At 47.7% G+C, this 21502-nt stretch overlaps 1 protein-coding gene across 6 annotated transcripts in view; it reads left to right on the top strand.

Moving 5' to 3' along the window:
- The window catches only part of chd3 (chromodomain helicase DNA binding protein 3), a 48590-nt gene that overhangs the window by 13960 nt on the left and 13128 nt on the right, over positions 1 to 21502 (top strand). For 4 of the 6 annotated variants that reach the window (XM_069186562.1, XM_069186563.1, XM_069186566.1 and 1 more), the window contains exons 15-39: positions 78 to 278; positions 973 to 1110; positions 1566 to 1687; positions 1929 to 2102; positions 2708 to 2849; positions 3125 to 3256; positions 3594 to 3711; positions 4004 to 4128; positions 4751 to 4982; positions 5317 to 5483; positions 7226 to 7403; positions 8534 to 8620; positions 9461 to 9546; positions 10663 to 10796; positions 11456 to 11600; positions 12276 to 12441; positions 12857 to 12978; positions 13230 to 13494; positions 13941 to 14027; positions 14940 to 15062; positions 15568 to 15676; positions 16230 to 16362; positions 17307 to 17502; positions 18283 to 18446; positions 18893 to 19019. In XM_069186562.1, the coding sequence (XP_069042663.1) occupies positions 78 to 278; positions 973 to 1110; positions 1566 to 1687; positions 1929 to 2102; positions 2708 to 2849; positions 3125 to 3256; positions 3594 to 3711; positions 4004 to 4128; positions 4751 to 4982; positions 5317 to 5483; positions 7226 to 7403; positions 8534 to 8620; positions 9461 to 9546; positions 10663 to 10796; positions 11456 to 11600; positions 12276 to 12441; positions 12857 to 12978; positions 13230 to 13494; positions 13941 to 14027; positions 14940 to 15062; positions 15568 to 15676; positions 16230 to 16362; positions 17307 to 17502; positions 18283 to 18446; positions 18893 to 19019 (3673 nt within the window). The remainder of the gene's footprint in view (positions 1 to 77; positions 279 to 972; positions 1111 to 1565; positions 1688 to 1928; positions 2103 to 2707; positions 2850 to 3124; positions 3257 to 3593; positions 3712 to 4003; positions 4129 to 4750; positions 4983 to 5316; positions 5484 to 7225; positions 7404 to 8533; positions 8621 to 9460; positions 9547 to 10662; positions 10797 to 11455; positions 11601 to 12275; positions 12442 to 12856; positions 12979 to 13229; positions 13495 to 13940; positions 14028 to 14939; positions 15063 to 15567; positions 15677 to 16229; positions 16363 to 17306; positions 17503 to 18282; positions 18447 to 18892; positions 19020 to 21502) is intronic. The other 2 variants (XM_015340775.2, XM_069186564.1) reach the window with 2 other exon arrangements.

The following is a 21502-nucleotide window of genomic DNA, read 5'->3' on the forward strand; positions in this document are numbered from 1 at the left end:
ACAGGACTTTCCCATAGTGGGGATAGACATCTGTCATGTCAGGGTGGACAACTTTATCTGTCTCTCTGTTTGTTCAGGGCCACACCAAGGGCCCCTTCCTGGTGAGCGCCCCCCTTTCCACCATTATCAACTGGGAGCGCGAGTTTGAGATGTGGGCTCCCGATTTCTACGTGGTGACTTACACGGGCGACAAGGAGAGCCGGGCCATCATCCGTGAGAATGAGTTCTCCTTCGAGGACAACGCCATCAAAGGGGGAAAGAAGGCCTTCAAGATGAAGGTGAGGCTGGGCTTTCCCCCACCTCAGGACCAGCTTGCCTCGTCCCCACCAGACCTCTCAGACACCCAGCTTAGTCACGTTCTTAATGCTTGATGTTTTTTTTTTTTAATTTTGATAAATGTAACAAACAAAAGCTTTAAAAACATTAAAACGCAAAAAACAAACAGCTAGAACAAAAAGCACCAAACTGCCTTGTGCCTTTTTACAGTGTTGTTGAGAAAAGAATAAAGTAATAAATCTGTGATAGAAGTAATGACGAAATGACTGTATGTGTAAAATGATCAGGGATAAGTACAAAGCTCAGTCTTTTTCAAAGTATTCCAGAATATGACCGCAGATCTTACTGAAGTGCTTGTCCTATAGAAACGAATCCTCTCCATTGCAATTGAACTGATCTTGAAATGGGGTACAATGCCAGATTTCTTTAAGTTCTTGAAATTTTTGGTATCAATGTTTCACTGTTTCCCTTTTACCGTTTGTTTTTAGCAGCAGCTGAAAGTGTAGACATTTCTTTGACATTAAAAGCAAGAACATGTATCTTTCTTGCCAACGTATTGATTATCGATGCCTGCATATGATTCCAGGTTATTGAACAGTTGGCCGCAGCATTAGATGCGCCTTTATGAATAGACTCACTCTCAACTTGTGCTTGTTTTTTAATATCCCCTGCCCCCGCTGCTCCTTGCCTGGCCAGAGGGAGGCACCAGTCAAGTTCCACGTGCTGCTGACTTCCTATGAGCTGATCACCATCGACCAGACGGCGCTGAAGTCTATTGACTGGGCCTGTCTGGTTGTAGATGAGGCCCACAGGCTCAAGAACAACCAGTCCAAGGTAGGTCTGTCTGTTGTGCAGAACTATTACAGAATAGAGGAGCTCTCCTTGGCTCATCCTGCTAATTTGTCTGCTCAGTAGCTAATCAGTCTGCTTGTGTAGAGGTGTTCTACACAGTTGGTAATCTGCATTGGTGGCCCCCATGGGTGGCCCAGTGTTATGGTGGGTATAATTCCAGGCATTCCTGTTATTTACTGTGTTTTTCCCCATTTGATCTGGATTCTTCCCACTTCATAAACATGACATATGTAAGGTTTCAGGAATCCAAAGGTCTAGCTAAATTTGAGTTTGATGTGGCTTATCTGCAGCCTTGAACAGCAGTGTACCGTCTTAACCTAGAGGGATTAAGTCTGATAAAAGTATCCAAAATTATTTTAGTCACTGTTAAGCTTTGGAGCTTTTTGTCCATCTGAACACGCATTGTGCCTCTGATGGTGCTTCTCTCTCTGCAACAGTTCTTCAGGAGGCTGAATGACTACAAGATTGACCACAAGCTTCTCCTGACCGGCACGCCACTGCAGAACAACCTGGAGGAGCTCTTCCACCTGCTCAATTTTCTCACTCCTGATCGCTTCAAGTACGGGCTCCCCTCCTACTCTACTGACCTAAGCACCACTGCAATTCCACGGCACAGGGGAGAATCTGGGGTCACGTTATATTATTACACTATGTCTCGGTGCATTAGAGAGCCTCACACCACAGCCCAGCCCAATTCAGAGATTCATATCACAATACACAACACAAGTTGTGCACAACAGCACAGGCTAAGCACTTTGCAGTGTAAGACTAAATGCCTGAAACATTCCTTCTCTTTACAGTAATCTGGAGGGCTTTCTGGAGGAGTTTGCTGATATCTCAAAGGAGGACCAGATTAAGAAGCTCCATGACCTCTTGGGTCCCCACATGCTGAGAAGGCTGAAGGCCGACGTCTTCAAGAACATGCCAGCTAAAACTGAGCTGATTGTCCGGGTGGAGCTCAGTCCCATGCAGAAGTAAGACTTGGGAGAGGGGATTTGAAGAACAACAGTCTGGTATTAGTGCTGGGTTTTCCCAGTCCTCATCCTGCAAGCTCTCCGTCATTTAGCTTTCATTTAGACCGAGATTAATTTAAACCTTATTTGAACTAGTTTTGTTTCCAGCTCTTTATTCACACGGTGGCCACCTCCAAGCTGACTCAGATATTTTATAGATACCTTTTAAAATCGGCTGTTGCAGAGCTAGAAACAATATAAAAAGGACAATCCAAGCACATGATTTCAGTGAAGTTGTCAAGTGACAGAAGCCAGAGCTAATCTGTGGCCAGCTAACAAAGCACACGTGAGAGAGTGAGCTCTCTTTTTGTGGAGTTGGGGTTGGGGTTATCTGTGGAGCTGTGGAAGCTCTGTAGGAATAAGAAGTCAGCAGGTACAGAAGTCCCCAGGAAGCAGTTCTGGGGAAAACTCTCTGCTGCAGTCTTGCAAACCGCGAATGTGCCAGTATGAAGCATCGCACTCTGGTCTCACTTAGCTGGTTTCATGCTGGAGAATCTCCAGGCTCCGGAGCCCGACCCTCCGTCTCACACCGGGGATGCGATCTCTCTACTCTCTGTGTGCTGCAGGAAATACTACAAGTATATCCTGACGCGGAATTTTGAGGCCCTGAACTCGAAAGGAGGGGGCAACCAGGTGTCGCTACTGAACATCATGATGGACCTAAAGAAGTGCTGCAATCACCCCTACCTTTTCCCTGTGGCATCCATGGTGAGCACCCTGCCGGCAGTGATTCCCTTTGCTTAGTCTGCAAACTTCCCTCCCCGTAGTCCGCACCCCCCATCCTGAACCAGAAAGCATGACCACATTTGTGCATGTGTGGGTTGGAATTATTTCTGAAACATTTACTTTTCAAAAAGTAAAGATGAGAGCACGGTTGATTTAGCACACTTGAAAAACGGTCAAGAGACAGCCCTGAGCTCCGCCGATAAAGAGCTCGCTGTTGGCTTGCCTTGTGTGAAGCGCATGTCTGTGTTGTCATCCAGGAGGCGCCGAAGACGCCCAGTGGGGCCTACGAGGGCATGGCTCTGGCAAAGGCCTCAGGCAAGCTGCTGCTGCTGCAGAAGATGCTGAGGAAGCTGAAGGAGCAGGGCCACCGAGTCCTCATCTTCTCCCAGGTACAGGCGGGCAGCCACGCATCTCCGGGCTCCAGCTCCTGTGTACCAGGCCGGAGTCAAACCCTGGAGAGCTCTGAGTGAAATTCACCGCAGTCGTGTTTTTTTTCCCCATGGTGTTTCATTGCTTATAAATTTGCTTTGCCATGGATTTCTACAGCCTGGATCATTCTCTGGTGTCCTTTACCCCCTCTGTTGTTCTCTTGGGTTTCACTTGGTACAACCCTTCTTCCCTTACCATGGCTGCACTCTGCCTTCCCCACGACTGGGATTTAGCGGGAGCTGTGGGTAACTGAAGTTCCTCTTGTAACTCTTGCATCACGCCGTCTCTCGACCTCAGATGACCAAAATGCTGGACTTGCTGGAGGATTTCCTGGATTTCGAGGGGTACAAGTATGAGCGTATCGACGGGGGGATCACAGGGGCACTGCGACAGGAGGCCATTGACCGCTTCAATGGTAGGACACCCCTCTTCCCTCTCCCCTCTCCCCTTCCTAGCCCTCCTCTTTTGTTTTGTTTTGTTTTTGTTTTGAAACTTGTTGCGTAAATCTTTTCAGATGCTTGTGTAAGTCAATTAAGTAAAAATGTTTTTTTTTTCTCTAACAATCTATTTATTAGTTAAAAAAAAACACTGGAAAGATAACATGAAAGTTTTAGGTGTTTGACGTTTTTTTCCTTGATCTTTTGCTGCTTGTTCTTTGGATGCTTTGCTAACCTCGCACCCTCTCCATCCCTGTTCCACCCCCTCAGCCCCGGGAGCGTGCCAGTTCTGTTTCCTGCTCTCAACACGGGCGGGGGGCCTGGGCATCAACCTGGCCACGGCCGACACCGTCGTCATCTTCGACTCGGACTGGAACCCCCACAACGACATTCAGGTTAGCTACCTCCTTAACGTGGCAAGGGCGCCCCGAGTGTCACTCCTGTCATCTCTGTCAGCAGAAGCCGATCGCCCAGCCACCTGCTGTCTTCAGGGCTGACAGGACTGTGTGTCGGCACTCTTCAGGTGTCAGCAGGGCAGACTCTATCTTTATAAGCCAGCTCTGATGTAAATCACTCTGTTATGATATGTCAGTTATAGACGTGTGGTATTGCACGGTGATCGAAAGTGTCCCGCTGTTGTTTATTTCTGGAGAGAATGAACAGAAAGAAAAACAGCTCGGTTTAAAACGCGGACACAGAAACACAGTCCCAACTGTTGGATTGCCCTGTGTGACTGTTGTGGTTCCGTGCGGGCTCGTGCCCTCCGCCACCCATTTCGTCTCGCAACGCCTGGGGCGCGAACCCGGGTCTCAGGCGTAACGCAACAGGGAACCAGTTGCATGAGGTAAAGGAGACCCCCCCCCCCAGCCCAGGCAGCTGAGGTCCCTGCTATGCGCAGGGAGGGCGATGACGTCACCGTATCCGAACCAGCTCCGCTACACCTGCAGATTTAACAGAGTGGCACAGAAAAACTGCTCCGATTTCTCCCTGGCGATTCCCGTGTGTGTCGTCTTCCAGGCGTTCAGCCGGGCTCACCGCATCGGCCAGGCCAACAAGGTCATGATCTACCGTTTCGTGACGCGCGCTTCGGTGGAAGAGCGGATCACCCAGGTGGCCAAGCGCAAGATGATGCTGACCCACCTGGTGGTGCGACCCGGCCTGGGCTCCAAGGCCGGTTCCATGACCAAGCAGGAGCTGGACGACATCCTGAAGTTCGGCACCGAGGAGCTCTTCAAGGACGACAACGAGGGTAAGGGTGGGGTGAGCTGCTTGGGGACCCCGGTGGGCTGCGTGTTCATGAAAATTAATATCAATGATCAAATCAGTGACTTCCCAAAAAGCACAAATAGTAATTAAAGGAAATTGTGATAAAATGTCTTTCAGATTTGCAAACCATGACAGCCTTGGAAGTGGGTTCTTGATTCAAGTGGTCCAGTGATGTAACATTGTACTGACAGATCTGTCTTTCTGCTTGTAAATTGGGGAATAGAATCTTCATGGGGCTTGCAACTTGAGGTGTCTGTAGGGCTGTGAAACAGGAGGGCCTCGTTTCTCCCTGCAGTTGTAACCTTTTTCTTCCACAGGGGAGAACAAGGAAGAGGACAGCAGCGTGATTCACTACGACAGCACCGCCATCGAGCGACTGCTGGACCGCAGCCAGGACGCCACGGACGACACGGACATGCAGAACATGAACGAGTACCTGAGCTCCTTCAAGGTGGCTCAGTACATGGTGCGCGAGGAGGACAAGGTGAGGGCGTTAGCAGGCCCACATGTCACTCCACTGTGTCTTCTGATCTAGTCTCGCAAGTCCTTCCTCCTTATGAATTTGTTACTATTTAGACCTAAACCATGTGTCCAACTTCTTGATTCTAACACGGTTAGCAGCAGCCAAACCTGGCTCCACCTTTGGAGCCCCTACCTTTCTTTCAGCTCTTAAGCCTTTTTGTTCTCTAGGTTTCCTTTAGTAGCACAAAAAAAACAACCTAAACCCGATGCTTCAGTTATTCAAGTTTTCCTAACAAAAGCTTGTGCTTGCCACCTATACCATGAGAGGCGGGCTAATCAGCCAGAGCCAGAGCCAGAGCTGCCTCATCACGCAGGAATCCAGCTAATCAGTGCTCCCTTTTGCTACCTGAAAATGTAGTTTGGAACGGGGCAGAGGAAACTGCAGACTTCGGCAGGCTGGGTTCGACTGGCTTCTCAAAACTCTCCCAAAACTACATTCCCCCTATAACCTAGCCCCGAGTTCTGTCACACATTTGCTTGTCTTTTTGCACCCCCTCTCTGATTTTTGCCTTGGGAATTGCCAGTTGCCTGGGCTTACTGTGGCCCAGGTACGTGCCAAATCAAATCCACCATGTTCTTACACACCCTGTGAGCTGCACCAGTCCGTGTAGGAGAGTTGTCATCAACTAGAAGAGCTGATGCACAGCGCACTCCGGACACCATTTCTGACTCCAGGCCCTGCAGCACACAACTGGCCGAGGTGCCCCAGCTTGGGGAATCCCAGCCACAGTGAGCCAGTGAGCAGCCCCGACTCAAGCTGAGCGTCTGGTCCCCTACCAGTTGAGAAACTCCAGCATCTACCCGTGGTCTGGTTTTGTCAAGATTAGATTAGAAGACCTTTACTATCTCAAACTTGGGAAATTCATTTGGCAGTATTGCTTCACAACCTTCATCAATAAAAAGAAAACTACAATAAATACAAACATGACATTTTAAAAGACACATCATACCAAAACAACATTGATTCAATGCATTCGAACTATTATGGGATTGCAGATACAACAGGAGTTATAATTTGACAGTGTTATTATACAATATGATGGCTGCAGGAATAAATGAGCTTCCACATGTGCTGGTGTTTATCTCGTGTTCCAAAAGACAGCTGCTCTACCTTCTGTTATATCTACACAACCTGCTATAAAGGGGGTGACATTTATCTCATATTATTTGTTTTGTCTTTTCCTTCATAAGATTTTTATAGAGTTCTAAGACAGTACTTTGGTTATTGCCAATAATTCTACTAGCTTGTCTAACAAGCTTATCTAACAGCTTTCTCCAGTTTATCCCAATCTCTGATTTGCATCTTGCCATAAACACTTATGAGGCGAAAGAGGAGAATACTCTGGACCACACTGTTGTAAAACGGTAAAGTCTGGACAACATTTAAAGAGTTCAATTTCCTCATGAATATAAGCGCTGCTCTGTTTTTTCTGGTACTTAGCTGAAGCACAGGACCCAAAGCACAATGTATTATCAATTTTCACACCCAAATACTTTAAAGTTCCGCTTCATGACTTTCAGGCTTGCAGTGCAGAGTTCCATAAATCGGAGATACACTGAGATTTCCACTTGGCCTCTCTGTTGCCTGGAAATATAGCCATAAATCAAAAGTTGTGAGAAATGACACTGGAACGCCCTTTGTTCGGCGCATGGGATGATGCTGGTTATCTAGATTGCCTTGTGTGTCTGTGTGTATGCTCGCAGATTGAGGAGATCGAGAGGGAGATCATCAAGCAGGAAGAGAATGTGGACCCTGATTACTGGGAGAAACTGCTGCGTCATCATTATGAGCAGCAGCAGGAAGACCTGGCCAGGAACCTGGGAAAGGGCAAGAGAGTCCGCAAGCAGGTTAACTATAATGATGCAGCACAGGAGGACCAAGGTATGGCACTCCTACTGATGCACTGTCCCATGTATACAATCCTACTGATTCACACACTGGTGTATGCAGTCACAACACGCAATCCTTCTGACACACGCAGTCTGTTACACTCCTCCATCTGCACTCACTGACACTTTTCCTGATTCACACTGTCGCACACAGTCACACTGACTGTGAAAGCAGGGATGTCAGTGTGCCTTTACATGAGGCATTCCCCCATCAGAATTAAAGAAAGAAAGCTCATTGAGTCCTGAGCTGTAAAGCTGCTTGCCAAATGTAGGAATGAAAACAAAAAATAAAGTTCACTATGCAAAATGAGGAAAGAATATTTGACGGTGGTTTGGCATCGAAATGCAAAATTATGATTCTAAGTAGCAGGTAGAATAAGTAGTGCTCTAAGGGCTTGTTATTTTTAAAACTCCTGGGCATGTTTGAGAATGGAAAAACTGGTCTGTTGGTTATACAAGTTATTCCAGTGGAACTCCTGATTTCAGCGAATTATTTAATTAGAACTTCTCAACTAATTAGTTATTGATTTAAAACCTTTAATTAATTTTTTTTCAGACCTGTAACAGTTGGCCATTTCAAATCACCTAGAAAATATTTAACGTAATCTTTAAGAGCTCAAAACAATTCCAGACTCGTATTCAACTGAGTTCATAACAGGAGGAGGACAAGCATTAATTCCTACAAATTACAAGTCCTCTTGGCATATATATGAGCCTGTAGATCCTTCCTGGTATTTGTCTTGCACACATCCCTCTTTTAATATAGCAAGCACTTGTTTTATTTTCCAACTTCCTCATCCATGTGGCCTGATATTCATCCCTTAGAATCTCAGTAGGAGATAAAGTCAATATATCACTAAAGACTCATTCTGAATTCATGCCATTGGGCTTTATCTGTATCTTCGGCAAAAATGCTTATTAGTTTGTTTAAGGATTTAATTCAATTAAGATGTTACTGGAACAGAAGCCAGAAGGCACAGAATGTTTTGAAGGCATGACTATATCAAATTTTGGACAATTGATAACCTCCTTACTGCTTTTCTTGTATTCATGTAGCCTAGACTTTAGGTTAGTGTAGCCAATGGGCCTAGCCTATTGACCCTGCAATATGTGCTGTTTCAGACTGGCATGATGATGTTTCAGATAACCAGTCCGAGTACTCCGTGGGCTCCGAGGAGGAAGATGAGGACTTTGATGAGCGGCCTGAAGGTAAAACAAGACCAGTGGTTTCCTGTGTAAAAATGCACTGCTTTTTAACAAAACTTGGTTAATTTAGAAATTCTGTTATTGATTTTGCTTGCTGGGTTGTATCAGTTATCTTCACATGGAGTGTAACACTCTAGAGCCCTGTGACTGGGCCATGCCAGTGTACTGAAGTCCTCAGGGACTGTAAGAGTCTAGAGCCCTGTGACTGGGCTGTGTCAGTGTGCTGGACTCCACAGGGACTGTGAGAGTCTAGAGCCCTGTGACTGGGCTGTGTCAGTGTGCTGGACTCCACAGGGACTGTGAGAGTCTAGAGCCCTGTGACTGGGCTGTGTCCGTGTGCTGGACTCCACAGGGACTGTGAGAGTCTAGAGCCCTGTGACTGGGCTGTGTCAGTGTGCTGAAGTCCTCAGGGACTGTAAGAGTCTAGAGCCCTGTGACTGGGCTGTGTCAGTGTACTGGACTCCACAGGGACTGTGAGAGTCTAGAGCCCTGTGACTGGGCTGTGTCAGTGTGCTGAAGTCCTCAGGGACTGTAAGAGTCTAGAGCCCTGTGACTGGGCTGTGTCAGTGTACTGGACTCCACAGGGACTGTGAGAGTCTAGAGCCCTGTGACTGGGCTGTGTCAGTGTACTGGAGTCCTCAGGGACTGTAAGAGTCTAGAGCTCTGTGACTGGGCTGTGTCAGTGTACTGGACTCCACAGGGATTGTAAGAGCCCAGAGCCTTGTTACTGGGCTGTGTCAGCGTACTCAACATGAATGATAAGTGTCTGCAACGAGGCTTGCTTGTTGATCTGGACTGGACTATCATTTTGTTTTGTTTCTCGGATTCTGTGCTGGGTCAAAGGTCGCAGACAGTCACGGCGCCAGTTGAGAAACGAGAAGGACAAGCCACTGCCCCCCCTCCTGGCCAGAGTTGGGGGCAACATCGAGGTACGAGTTCCCCTGCTTCTTTTCTGCCTATGGTGTAAGTTTAGGATGAAAAGAAAAGGGTAACATTGCTCCAGTAATGTCATATATTCCACTGATGAAATGATGGTAGAGTGTCAGTTCAGGTGCAGACTAAAAGTCCCTTGAAATGGGAAGTGGAGGCAGCTGCTACAGGCAGCTGTACTCATCAGGCCAGGTGATGAGAGCCTTACTCAAGTGAGTGTTGCCCCCACCTCCCCTGATCACATCTGGGCGGCCGTGTTGTTTCCTGGAGCGGGGTCCAGAGGTCACACCCCTCTCCCTCACCCACACGGACAGGTAAATGCTGTGGTTAGCTTGATCTCGCAGGGGGGCCTCCAGTGTGTGGCACCACCCTCATCTCGTGCCCACAGGACACATCTCACAGACCATGATCACCCAGATCTCCGGGGAGACGGGGCGACCGTGAACTCTGAAGGCAAATCTGATGGCCCTGTGTACTTCAGATGGGGCAGCCAGTGGTATTAGCATAGAGACATTTTGACACAACCCAAAGATCTACCACTTGCAAGACATGTCTGAGAATTCTGGTGATCTTCAAGGACTACCTCTTCCTGAACATTGCTGACACTGGTCTTGCGGGGTTACAATGTTGTAATCAAAATTTCATCCCTGCTGTGCAGACAGCACCCAGACGGCACTGTGCCTGGGCCTCTAGGCATTCTTGGTCACAGAAGAATTCGGGAGCTTTGCTCTCCTGTTACCTTGGAGAAGAGCACCTCCCAGAACTGTCCCATTGTTTCTGTCATTTCCCGAGCAGGCAAAATCACGCCAATTGTCACTGCAGTTGTGACTTCGAGAGACCGAGAACATGCCAAAACATTGTTTTGATGTCATTAATGTCATTTTAGTTCGGTTTTTAATTTAAAATGGTAAGGGGAGAGGAGCGCTTTAGCTGAAAATTGGCATTGGCATGGGGATATTGTTGACTTTTGCGCATTCAGGGTGGCCTGCAGTTGATTTACACCCACGTTCTCATTTCACCCGTGGTTTGCGGCCCGGCCTTGCCTGAGCCCTCTGACTTGCACGTTGTCTCGTTGTGATGGCCCGCGTGTCAGCGTGTGTGTCCGTCCGTCCCAGGTTCTGGGGTTCAACACCCGGCAGCGCAAGGCCTTCCTGAACGCGGTGATGCGCTGGGGGATGCCGTCCCAGGACGCCTTCTCCTGCCAGTGGTTGGTCCGGGACCTGCGGGGCAAGAGCGAGAAGGAGTTCAAGTAAGCCCACGGCTCGCCCCCCCCCCTATATACACACACACCCTCAGTCCAAACCTCAGCTCCTTTTACTGAAGGAGCACAGGCCCCACACGCTGTGGCGTAGACAGTATTTCTGTGTTTAACTTTTTGATTTCACAGTGAAAGGATTTACAGATAGAACATGTGCAAAATAAAATGCTGTGCTGCTTTCATCTTTCATTTTCTAATTAGGATTTTTATAGAATTCACTATTTACAATTTGCCAGCATACAGGGGCAGATGCATATGGAAATAGGTTCAGCAAAACCGCGACAAACCACCAGCAGATCCACACACAGATTACTTCATCTTCCTTCGCAGAACAAAATCAAGTCTCAATAGGGCCACAAACCCAGTCCAGCTTGCCAGTATTTGTTAAACCCTCCGCCTGTAGGCTTATAGGAAAGGTGATCTTTTCCATTGTGTAAATCTCCTGTGCAGCATTGATCCATTGTTAAGATGCTGGGGGTTTCTTAGTAAGCTGTTTTCTTACTGGCAGCTAAAAGAATTCCTAGTATATATCTATCCTTGACTTCCGAGTAAAATCACCCAAATGTTTGACAGACAATAAACCGTCTTTTAAAGATCTTACCTGCCTCTGCCACTGGGAGAGTAAATCCTCTCCCCCCGTCTCCTCTCAGGGCCTACGTTTCTCTGTTCATGCGGCACTTGTGTGAGCCGGTGGCCGACGGCTCGGAGACGTTTGCGGACGGGGTGCCCAGGGAGGGGCTGTGCCGCCAGCCTGTCCTCACCCGCATCGGGGTCATGTCCCTGGTGAAGAAGAAGGTGAGAGGTGCACTGGGCTGGGAGGGACGCCAGGCACAGGCCCCCACACTACATGGGTTTTATACGTCTAGGAGTACGGTCGACTCGCAGCTTCCCCAGTCGCAGCTGTGCACAGTCGGCTCCAGAAAATACAAATACTGGGGAAAAAACGCTTTGTTTTCTGAAAAAATCATCATACATGCCAACGAGAGCTAGTTAGGGAGCCTTTACAGTCATCAAATTTACTTTTATGTACTGTTTTTATATATGTATATTGAATATCATATATACTACTGTAAGAGGTGAATAGGGTTTTATTGAAGGGTTAAAGGGTAAAATCTGACTCTATGAGAATTTGGCTTTATACCCTACTCAAAATCCCTAACCCCCCCAGATAAATTGAGTTGACTGTATTTGAGACATTCCTGGCTGGAGGGAAGTAACTGGCAGTTCTAACTGGGTTGGTATGAAAAAGAAGACAGTCTCTGCAAGATTAGGGCATCTTCCCTGGAGTACAGTTAGAGACTGAAGTATAATTAGAGGCTTAAGTGTTTTGTGTATAATTTGTGTATAATTATGGTGTGTTTTATTAGTGGTGTTTTTATTTAAACAGTATCATTCAAGATTGGAGTATTAGCACAGACTGGGGTATTGGGAAACCGATGTCTCTAGTGTCTCGGCGATTCCCTCTTCCAGGTGCAGGAATTCGAGCACATCAACGGGAAGTGGAGCATGCCGGAGCTGAAGCCGGAGGTCAACACTGACTCGAAGAAATCATCCCGTGCCTCCTCTCCAGCTATCAAGACAGCCACCACCACGCCCGAGCCCAGCTGCACGAACACACCCTGCACCTCCAAGCCAGGTACTGAAGCTCATTGGCTCAGGCTGTTTTATTCAGTATTTTATACTCCACCACAACGAAACTTCACAGAATCAAAGCAGAGACCCGAAACCAGCTTTCATCACTTGTGGATTTAAAAGAAGCTGCTGTGCTTCACATTGTGGGTACGTCCGCACATCATCTGTTTGTCAGGAATCAACAACTTTGAAGTGGCATGAACAGCATTTTCAGAATTTGTCCCCACATTGATAACAATGCATATCAGTACCGCAAGCACCTCCCAACAAGAAACACCTGTTTGTGCAAAGTTTCTGTTAACTCTGGATAAATGGCATCTCAAAGGATCATTTTTAAACTGGGAGTCATGGATTGTAATAACGCACCGTTGATTGGGTTGCAGGAAGAGAGAGCCTTCATAATTTCCTTTTTCTGGCAGCCACCCCTGCTCCTGCTGAGAAACCGGAAAAGAATGGGAAAGAGGGAGAGAAGGAGGAGGGAGAAGGTCAGACGGAACCAGGGAAGGAGATGCAGTGCAGTGAACATGTAGACTCTGTAGAGGTGGGGCATTTGTTCATGTGGGATTAGGGATTTGGGTCTGTGTTATGGTGAGATTTGGTGAGCTGCACCTACTGGTGTGAGATATAGAGGGATGTGCCTACTAGAGTGGGATTCTGGGAGTTGTGCATGCTTGTTAGGAGTTTGGGGTGCATGTGTAAACCTAGAGTGGTATTAGATTGGAGGGGGTGTTTGGCCCTGCTGGAGCACGATTGACTGGAGAGTATCTAATCAGTGGTGTGGTTTTCCTGCAGCCTCCAGCCTCTGCCCAAGAAAACTGCCAGGCCCTGCCCCCAAGTGAGAAAGTTGACGGTGAAGAAGGGCGCAGGCCAGGAGAGGGGCCAAAAGACACACTCCAGCTGCCGACGCAGCCGTCGGAGGAGAAGAAAGCTGAGGAGAGCGGGGAGCAAGAGAGCTCTGGGGACACTGCCTCACCAGCTCCTGCCACAGCGCCCTCACCCCTCAGGGAGGAGAAACAAGGTCCTGCCACAGACACTGGCAGTAACGTGTTGTGGACCAGTAGGTTTCTGGTCTCTTGAAACGTAGGGATTGCTTGAATATTCATGATGCCTGGTTTCATCATTTTCCTTGTAGTGTTTACTGCATCTGTTTGTCAAAAACAAATCTGAGCACAGCCTCCCTTTGGCCTGTGCAGAAAAAGACTAGTGAAGGTGTAAAAGCAGCTCAAGCTTTGAGCTCCAATGTACCTGGGCTAGGATAGCATTTCTAAAAATGAATATAAGCAAGACACAAAGAGAGGAGGCCCTTTGGTCCATGTACCCTGTCTGATTTCTAGTAGCTGAAGATGTCATTCTTACCAGGGAGGGTGTCAACTTTGACAGCATGGCTAAGAATCCTCTTTCGGAGGAAAATGTGAAAAATGTCTCCTGCTCTTGGTCTTAAATGTGCTTCTTAGAGGGGGTTCCTCACACATCCATCTGAAGTTTTCCTAATCTCTTGTGTAGATGAAGAGAAGTCCGAGGAGCCAGCGGCAGCAGAAGACGCAGAGTCCAAGGAGAAGCCAGAGACGCAGCCCTCTGAGGTCAAGAAAGGTGACCTGACTGACCGCTGGGCTTTGTAGATCCATCTGTGTAATCTGCCATTAATGCACGCATGTGATGACTCCCATACATGTGGACTACTTTTGCTCTACATAAAGAAAACAGCTGTAAGGCCTTGCAAGATCAACAGGTTTGGTTTCAGTAAACCAAACTGTATCGGGGGGAAAAAAGGAGAAGGTGTCTGATTTCAGTCTGAGCTTCTGAGAGACTTGATGATTTTCAGTCCAGTTTAAAAGATGTCATTATTATCTCGATTTACTTATATTTAGTTTTGTTCTTTTGGAGGCCATTGAAAGTTTAAAAGCTTAACCCAACATACTTAATTCAAGGTACTACAGGTTCAGACAACAGTGCTTCCTTCTTTTCAGCTGAAGGATCAGACCAGTAAAGGGTAATTGTGTGAAGACTAGGAGGGATGTAACACAGTCTGACTGACTGTGCAGATAAGAAATCATTCTGCAGAATTACTAGTGAACTTATACATGCTTCACTTAAAAATAAAATACTTTAACTTGGCGAATAATTAAAATTATAACGACAGTAGTTACATAGAATATTGGTAATATATAAATTATTTCTTGAGAGAAGAGAAATTCAGCGGAAACCTCAGTGACTGGATTTCTCAAGGGAATGATGGAGGAGGTTGTTGTGTGCATCCTCCCTAGCACCTGGAGAAGGTTCTACAACCAAAACGTTGTCTATTTACCTTTCAGCATGGAATAAATCTTTACATGTTCCTACAGTACAAGAATGACATAATACAAACTAAATGCTCATGCGTTGTTGGGTTTTGATGTTATAATATTAGAACCATCTTGCACATCCTGTGGCATCACAGAAGCCTGGGTCCATGCTGCCTCCAGCTGACCTCTGACCCCCCCCCCCCCGTTCTTCTTTTTGCAGAGGAAGTGAAATCTGAAAAGGATCCTGGGAAAGAGTTGAGGGGGCCGAAAGAGGAGGTCAAGGGCAACGGGAGGACTGAGCGCCCGCGGTTCATGTTCAACATCGCTGATGGCGGATTCACAGGTGTTGTAAAATAAGAACTAAGAGGGATTGGTTGCAAATGAGGAGGCCATTTGTCTTATTTTCTTTCCTTTGGATAGACTTTGTCCATATCCTTTCAAGAATTATAATAGTTGTATAAATGTTTTTCTCACGGCCTTCTGTTTTCAAGACTTAACACAATTCCGATCTTTTACCTTGTCCATAAAAGATACGTTATTGAAATTTAGAAATGAATTTTAGCAAGATTAGGTCCTTCAGTCTTTCCTCATTGCTCATCTCTTTACACTGGAGGATGGATCCTGTTGGTTTTCTCTGGACTTTATGTAGGGCTGCTTCATCCTGCTCTGTAATGTGGGGGTAAAAAATGTACACAGCAGAGTTTTCCCTGGATAATGTGTTTGTGCTCTGAAAATATCTGGAGTCTTGTTATCCCTTCTCTCCGCACCCACGCGCACTTGTTTACTTCTGCACGGGCGCGTGGCTCCCGGTCCTCACCGCACGCGTGTCTCTCCCCACGCCCCCGCAGAGCTGCACACGCTGTGGCAGAACGAGGAGCGGGCGGCCATCTCCTCGGGGAAGATGAACGAGATCTGGCACCGGCGTCACGACTACTGGCTGCTGGCGGGCATCGTGCTGTATCCTTGGAGCCATCGCCGTGGAAGCTGGGGGGATGCTGGGGTGGGGAGGTGAACTGGGGTCTCACGGAGGCTATGATGCCGGTGTGGGCACCAGTGGGATACCTGTGTGGTTAGTTTGAGTTAAGGTTGGAAGGCTTTGTTAGAATTTGTATTCTCCCGTTTTATCACAGAGGTGCTGGCATCAGTTCCACTGATCCTGTGCTCATGTGCCAATTGTCAACATATCACCTGAGGCATCAGACTGTCTGAAGCTCTTGGAAGTGTTCAAACCGGTTATAATTAATTGCATTCTGTTAACGGTTCTTGCATGCATGACTGTCAGTTATTTCATCATATTTGCTGGCAAGATACGTGGTCAGTTCATAGTTTGTGAGCTTGTGACTACCATTTATTCAGTCAGAGAGAATATGACCACCAGGTGGGGCAGTTCCTTTGCTTGCTGTGGTCAGTCGCATGATATAATGAGGACCCAGTAGTTCCCTTTGGAGTTCTATACCCCGTAACATATCTAAGACTGGTTTGAAAGCTGTGTTTCTTTGACTGTGTGGAGGCATGGCTACGCTCGCTGGCAAGACATCCAGAATGATTCGCAGTTTGCCATCATCAACGAGCCCTTCAAGACAGAGGCCAACAAGGGCAACTTTCTTGAGATGAAGAACAAGTTCCTGGCCAGGAGATTCAAGGTGAGCAGACTGACTAGTAACCCCCCCCCCCCCCCAGTCAACCCTTGCAAAATGCAAAATGGGCATCTCTCAGCCCCTTGGTGACTAAAGCCGTTCCTGATGGGTTTTTTTGCCCATTTGTGTGTCCTCTTCTGCACTTGCGTTCTGCGTCCAGTCCCACTCTCTATCTTATCTGTGTCTTAAGAAAGTTGTTGGAGGGCAGGGAAACAGTTTGACTTATACAGCAGGCAGTGTAAGAGAAATGAGTAATAACCACAGATCAGGGTTGGACAGATCCAGGGAGTCATTGTGAACCATCTGGTAAAACAATGCCTGTACATTCATGGCTGGGCCTATCGCACTCCACAACCCCACCCATCTGCTAGAAAGATTTATCTGGCTTAGAGTATCGTCATAAAACTTTTAAATACAGGTGCTTTGGAACCAAGGTTCTTTGCTAAGTATGGCTTTAAATAGTGGGAAAAAGTGCAGTTTGGAGTTGCGAACTGAAGTGGAGAAGAGCTTTGGGAAATGATTTCGGATCAGTGTGAAAGGGAAGAAGTAGATGCTTGTGTGTGTTTTTTTAACATTTTGTCTTGATAAGTTTGGCCTGGTCTTCCTGTTATTGCTCGTCTTGCATGTTTCACATCCTGTCTGACACGTCCTCTCTGCTCTGCTTCTCTGTCCTCGCCTTCACTCCTAGTGGCAGGCGCCCTCACCTCCTGCTACCTCTGCAGGGTTATTTTTCAGCAGGTCACGGTCAGTATTAACCCCCCCCTCCCCACGCGCTCTCTCCCACTCTGAAAGGGTTTTTTCTAGCACTTGTGTCCCCAGTTCCCTTCCAGCCTCAGTCTGTACATGAACCCCTTCTCTCTTTATCTCTACCGTGGTCTGCTGCTCCACTGTTGGAACGGATGTGTCGGTATGAATCTGTCTCTCGTTTTCTCTCCCTGGGCGCCGCTCAGTTGCTGGAGCAGGCTCTGGTGATCGAGGAGCAGCTACGGCGGGCAGCCTACCTCAACATGACGCAGGACCCCAGCCACCCAGCCATGGCGCTGAACGCCCGCTTCGCCGAGGTGGAGTGCCTGGCAGAGTCCCACCAGCACCTGTCCAAAGAATCGCTGGCGGGCAACAAGCCTGCCAATGCCGTGTTGCACAAGGGTGAGCAGCATCGCAGCCTTCACTGCCTACCCCATCGTTCTGCCCAGAATGCCCTGGCACTGCAAAAACACAAATTCACCCGCAGGCCCTGCCAAAGCCAGTACCCAGGCCTTTTGGAAAAAACAGCTGGTTGAAATCCGCTAGAAACCAAGGAGCACAGTGGGCCGACCGGCCTCTTGTCTCTCTAACGTTTCCCCATCTGAAACACCTTGGCACTGGTGAAGCACACCCACTCCAACCTTCCCGCAAAACCTCAAAGTTCACGTGGACAGGTATTACCATTCCGGAGAAGACCAAATATTAAAAAATGGGAAAGTTCTCTCAGGGATAGTAATTCCCGACAAACAGGTGATGGGTAAACATTCCCACGAGGTAAATGAATTCTTTTTCTTTGGGTCCGTTTTCATCCCGTGTGGAATTCAATGTCAAGTAGAGTAAAATACAGTAGAGAGAACTAACGTACGAAGTAAACATGGGTGATCCTGAAGCACACACGTGTCTGCACTTTGTAACGTAAGGATCCGACAGTGTGTGTTGCTGCTGCTGCTGGTGGGACTCATATCCGTGTGTGTTGGCACTGCTGTGTGTGGAGCTCAGATCCCTGAGTGTCGGCACTGCTGTGTGTGGAGCTCAGATCCATGAGTGTCGGCACTGCTGTGTGTGGAGCTCAGATCCGTGTGTGTTGGCACTGCTGTGTGTGGAGCTCAGATCCATGTGTGTTGGTGATGCTGAGTGTGGGGATCACAACAGTGTGGTTATCAACGTGTATTGCCGCTGCAGTGTTGAACCAGCTGGAGGAGCTGCTCAGTGACATGAAAGCAGATGTGACTCGGCTGCCGGCCACGCTGTCCCGGATTCCCCCTATAGCTGCCCGCCTGCAGATGTCCGAGAGGAGCATCCTGAGCCGACTGGCTAGCAAGGGAAATGAGACGCACGTTGCTCCGGTAAACATCCACGCTCATGGATCTTCACATAATAACGCTTGTCTATAGAGGGACTAACATACATCTCTATATTGCCTTTCACAGACTTCATCCACCTCCGCGTGCTCCAGTGAAATTAACGAGTAACTGAGCTATGGTTCCCTCTTAACGGTTCATGTAGTGGCATCAGTGTATTTTACCATACATATGCCTGTTGGATCTGTATATATCTGTCTGGATTTGCAGTGAGGTTGATTGAGACCTGCTTCCACTTTTGTATCTCCTGCACAGAGAGGACCTGTTGCACACTTCATTGCAAGATTGCTGATGAGTTCAGAGGGGTGTTTCTGTGTTAGTAACTGGGTGCTTTTTGATATGTGATGGCCCTGTGCCCTTACCTCTGTACCATGCAGTCTGTGATGCTGAGACCAGTCCTGAGTGACACTGCCCCTCATCTCTCTCTACAGCCCATCCCCCCAGGACCCTATGCCACTCCACCAAATTTTGGGGCCCCCTTCACCCCTGCTCCATCAGGAGCTGTGCCAATGGGGGGTGCGAACTACAGCCAGATGCCTCCTGGGTCCTTCATTTCAGGTCAGTGGCAGAGATGCATCTAAAATCTGACCCTGCACTCTTCATTGCATTTAGGTCGGTTATGTTCCAGGCAGTGTCAGCTGCTGGCTGTGATCAGGAAACCGCGGGTGATTTTCAGAGCACTGCCAGGGTCGATTGTGCTTTATCTGGTCAGTATCTTCTCAGCTTTCAGTGCAACAGCAGCTCTTTACACAAGTCTAGAGGACTCATGCAAGCTTGAAGTGATGTCAGTGAGCGATGAGCAGCTACTCTTGCTTAAGACACTGTGGGGCTTGCAGCCTGTCAACAATGGATGGCACTGACTGCTGCTCTCTTTCTTAATCTCCTCGTGCAGGGCAGGGGTTGCAGCTTTACGCCAAGTTGGTAAACTGTCAGCTTTTCCATATTGATAGGTAGAAAATAGTTGGTGCTTCCAAGCAAAAAATAAACAGAGACATGCAAGACTCCTGTGGTGCATTGGCGAGCTAAGACTTCGAAATCCAGATGGCTGCAGTCATTCTCATTACCTGACTGCATTCCCCAGGCAGCAGTGCCGACTGACCTAGCTCCCTATATATCTAGCAGGATTGGCTTGAATCAGCCAGCATGTCCTAGGGTTACCAAGCAGCACTTGCTCTGGCTGACTGGGACAACTGTGAGGTTAAAAACCATAAGAAAGCTCACAAAAATCAGAGGAGGCCTCTCGCCCTGTCTAGTCCTTTTAGTATCTATTATCCAAGGTCCCACCCAGGTGATTCTTGAAGAAACCAGTGTATTTGCTTCAGTAACATGACTCCCACCAACCTTTGCATAAAGGCATAAAGACATGCCTCCTGGTTTTGCTGTTTCCATGGAGTTTCCGCTGGTGCGGTCTGGTCTGTGTTAACTATCCCAAACACGTCCACTGGATGACTTTGACATTGTGTTTGAGATCTGTGAATGCTTGGATCAGATCCCTCTTGTAGTTTTCTGTCCAGCACTAACATGTTGCAGGTCTTTCAGCATGTCAGGGCAGGACATTGCTTTAAGCCCCAGATGGAAGGGCTGATTCGTGAGCTGCAATATCTTTCTTTAAACATGGCGACAAAACACTGCACAGGCTTGCAGGGTTGTCAGTGAGAGCTGCGTTGGGCTTGCCTCTCTTCTCTTCCTCTGCTCACAGTGTGAAAAAGAAGCTGACGGCCTGTGATTTGAAGGAAGCGGCATAAATGTTCGATTTTTCCGAATTTAGAAATAGTGGAAAGCGTGACTTGGAGATGGGGCTTCAGGATGAGAATGGGGAAGCGATACTGTCTCCTTTTATTGTTCCTGATTTGTGCGTCCTGTACCTGTACTGGTGTTTCTCACTGCACACAGGGCGGGCGTTATTCGACTTGGCCTATACGTGCAGTCAAATTGCAAATTGTAGAACTTGTTAAACTGTCATTTGTCTATGTTTTTGTTGTTGCTGTATCTGGGGTTTGTGTTTTATTCATTCTGGGCTTGTCTTGGATACTGGTCAAGTCAGAGTATCATGCACTCCATCCAAACTAACTGACTGTTACACATACGTTAACAGGACTAAATACAGGCTCTCAGGGGTTTGCGAGTGATGCATTTTCAGTGCTGGCAGGTCTTGCAACAGCAGGGGAGCTGCATTGTGCTGTGTTATGATACCACAACACTTTTCCTCCATATTTGAGTTTGCAGAGCTGTCACACATGTCAGTGTGCCTGTCAAGACATGTTAACAGCATTTCTCTCCAGGATCACATGGTACAGTGTCGAGACTCTGTTCAGCTGCCTGCCAGCTGGTTAAATCTGGAGTGGAGTTTACTCTCTTCCCTGTGCTTTTGGAAAGTCGCACGAAACGTGGTTTGTGAGCGGCCTTTTCAGATGTCTTCTGTGTGTCCCGTGCGAAAACCGACACGTGTATGAAAATGTTCTTTTTTCCCTGTCAAATCCTGCTTGGACCTCCTTAGAATAGGAATGTTCTTATAACAGTGGCTCTTGCCATTAAACTCTGCCAACAGCTTACATTGAACAATTAAAAGGTTGCATCTGCAAATAAAGAGCTGAAACACGACAAGGCATTTTTTTTCCCATTCACAAGGCAAAATCCTGACTGCTGAAGTGCTCGTTTTTAAGTTAATTATTCATTTTTGGCGATTATTGGATTATTTGAACCATTTACCCTAGGAGCCCCATGGCGGTCTCATGAGCCTCCAGCCCCCAGCTCTGCCTCAAGAAGGCCTTGCAGATGAGAGATTTCTCCCTCTTTTCTGTGAACGGCCCCGGTCGGTCAGGCACTATAGTTCCTGCGTTGGTTCTGAAAAGCTCCAGATGCGCGTGCTTGGTGAAGCTCTGTCACTTCAGCGTTTCCCGTTTCTGTTTTCCGTTGTCTCTCACGCTGACGTCATATTCCTGTCGTGTGCGTTCTGTTTGCTTGCCTTGCGTGCCGTCTGTGCTGCACGCACGGCTGCAGAGGGCAGGGAAGGGTGCAGCCAAGGAAATCAAAATGGGACC

This window comes from Lepisosteus oculatus, chromosome 3, assembly GCF_040954835.1.
Source record: "Lepisosteus oculatus isolate fLepOcu1 chromosome 3, fLepOcu1.hap2, whole genome shotgun sequence".
Classification (NCBI taxonomy): domain Eukaryota; kingdom Metazoa; phylum Chordata; class Actinopteri; order Semionotiformes; family Lepisosteidae; genus Lepisosteus; species Lepisosteus oculatus.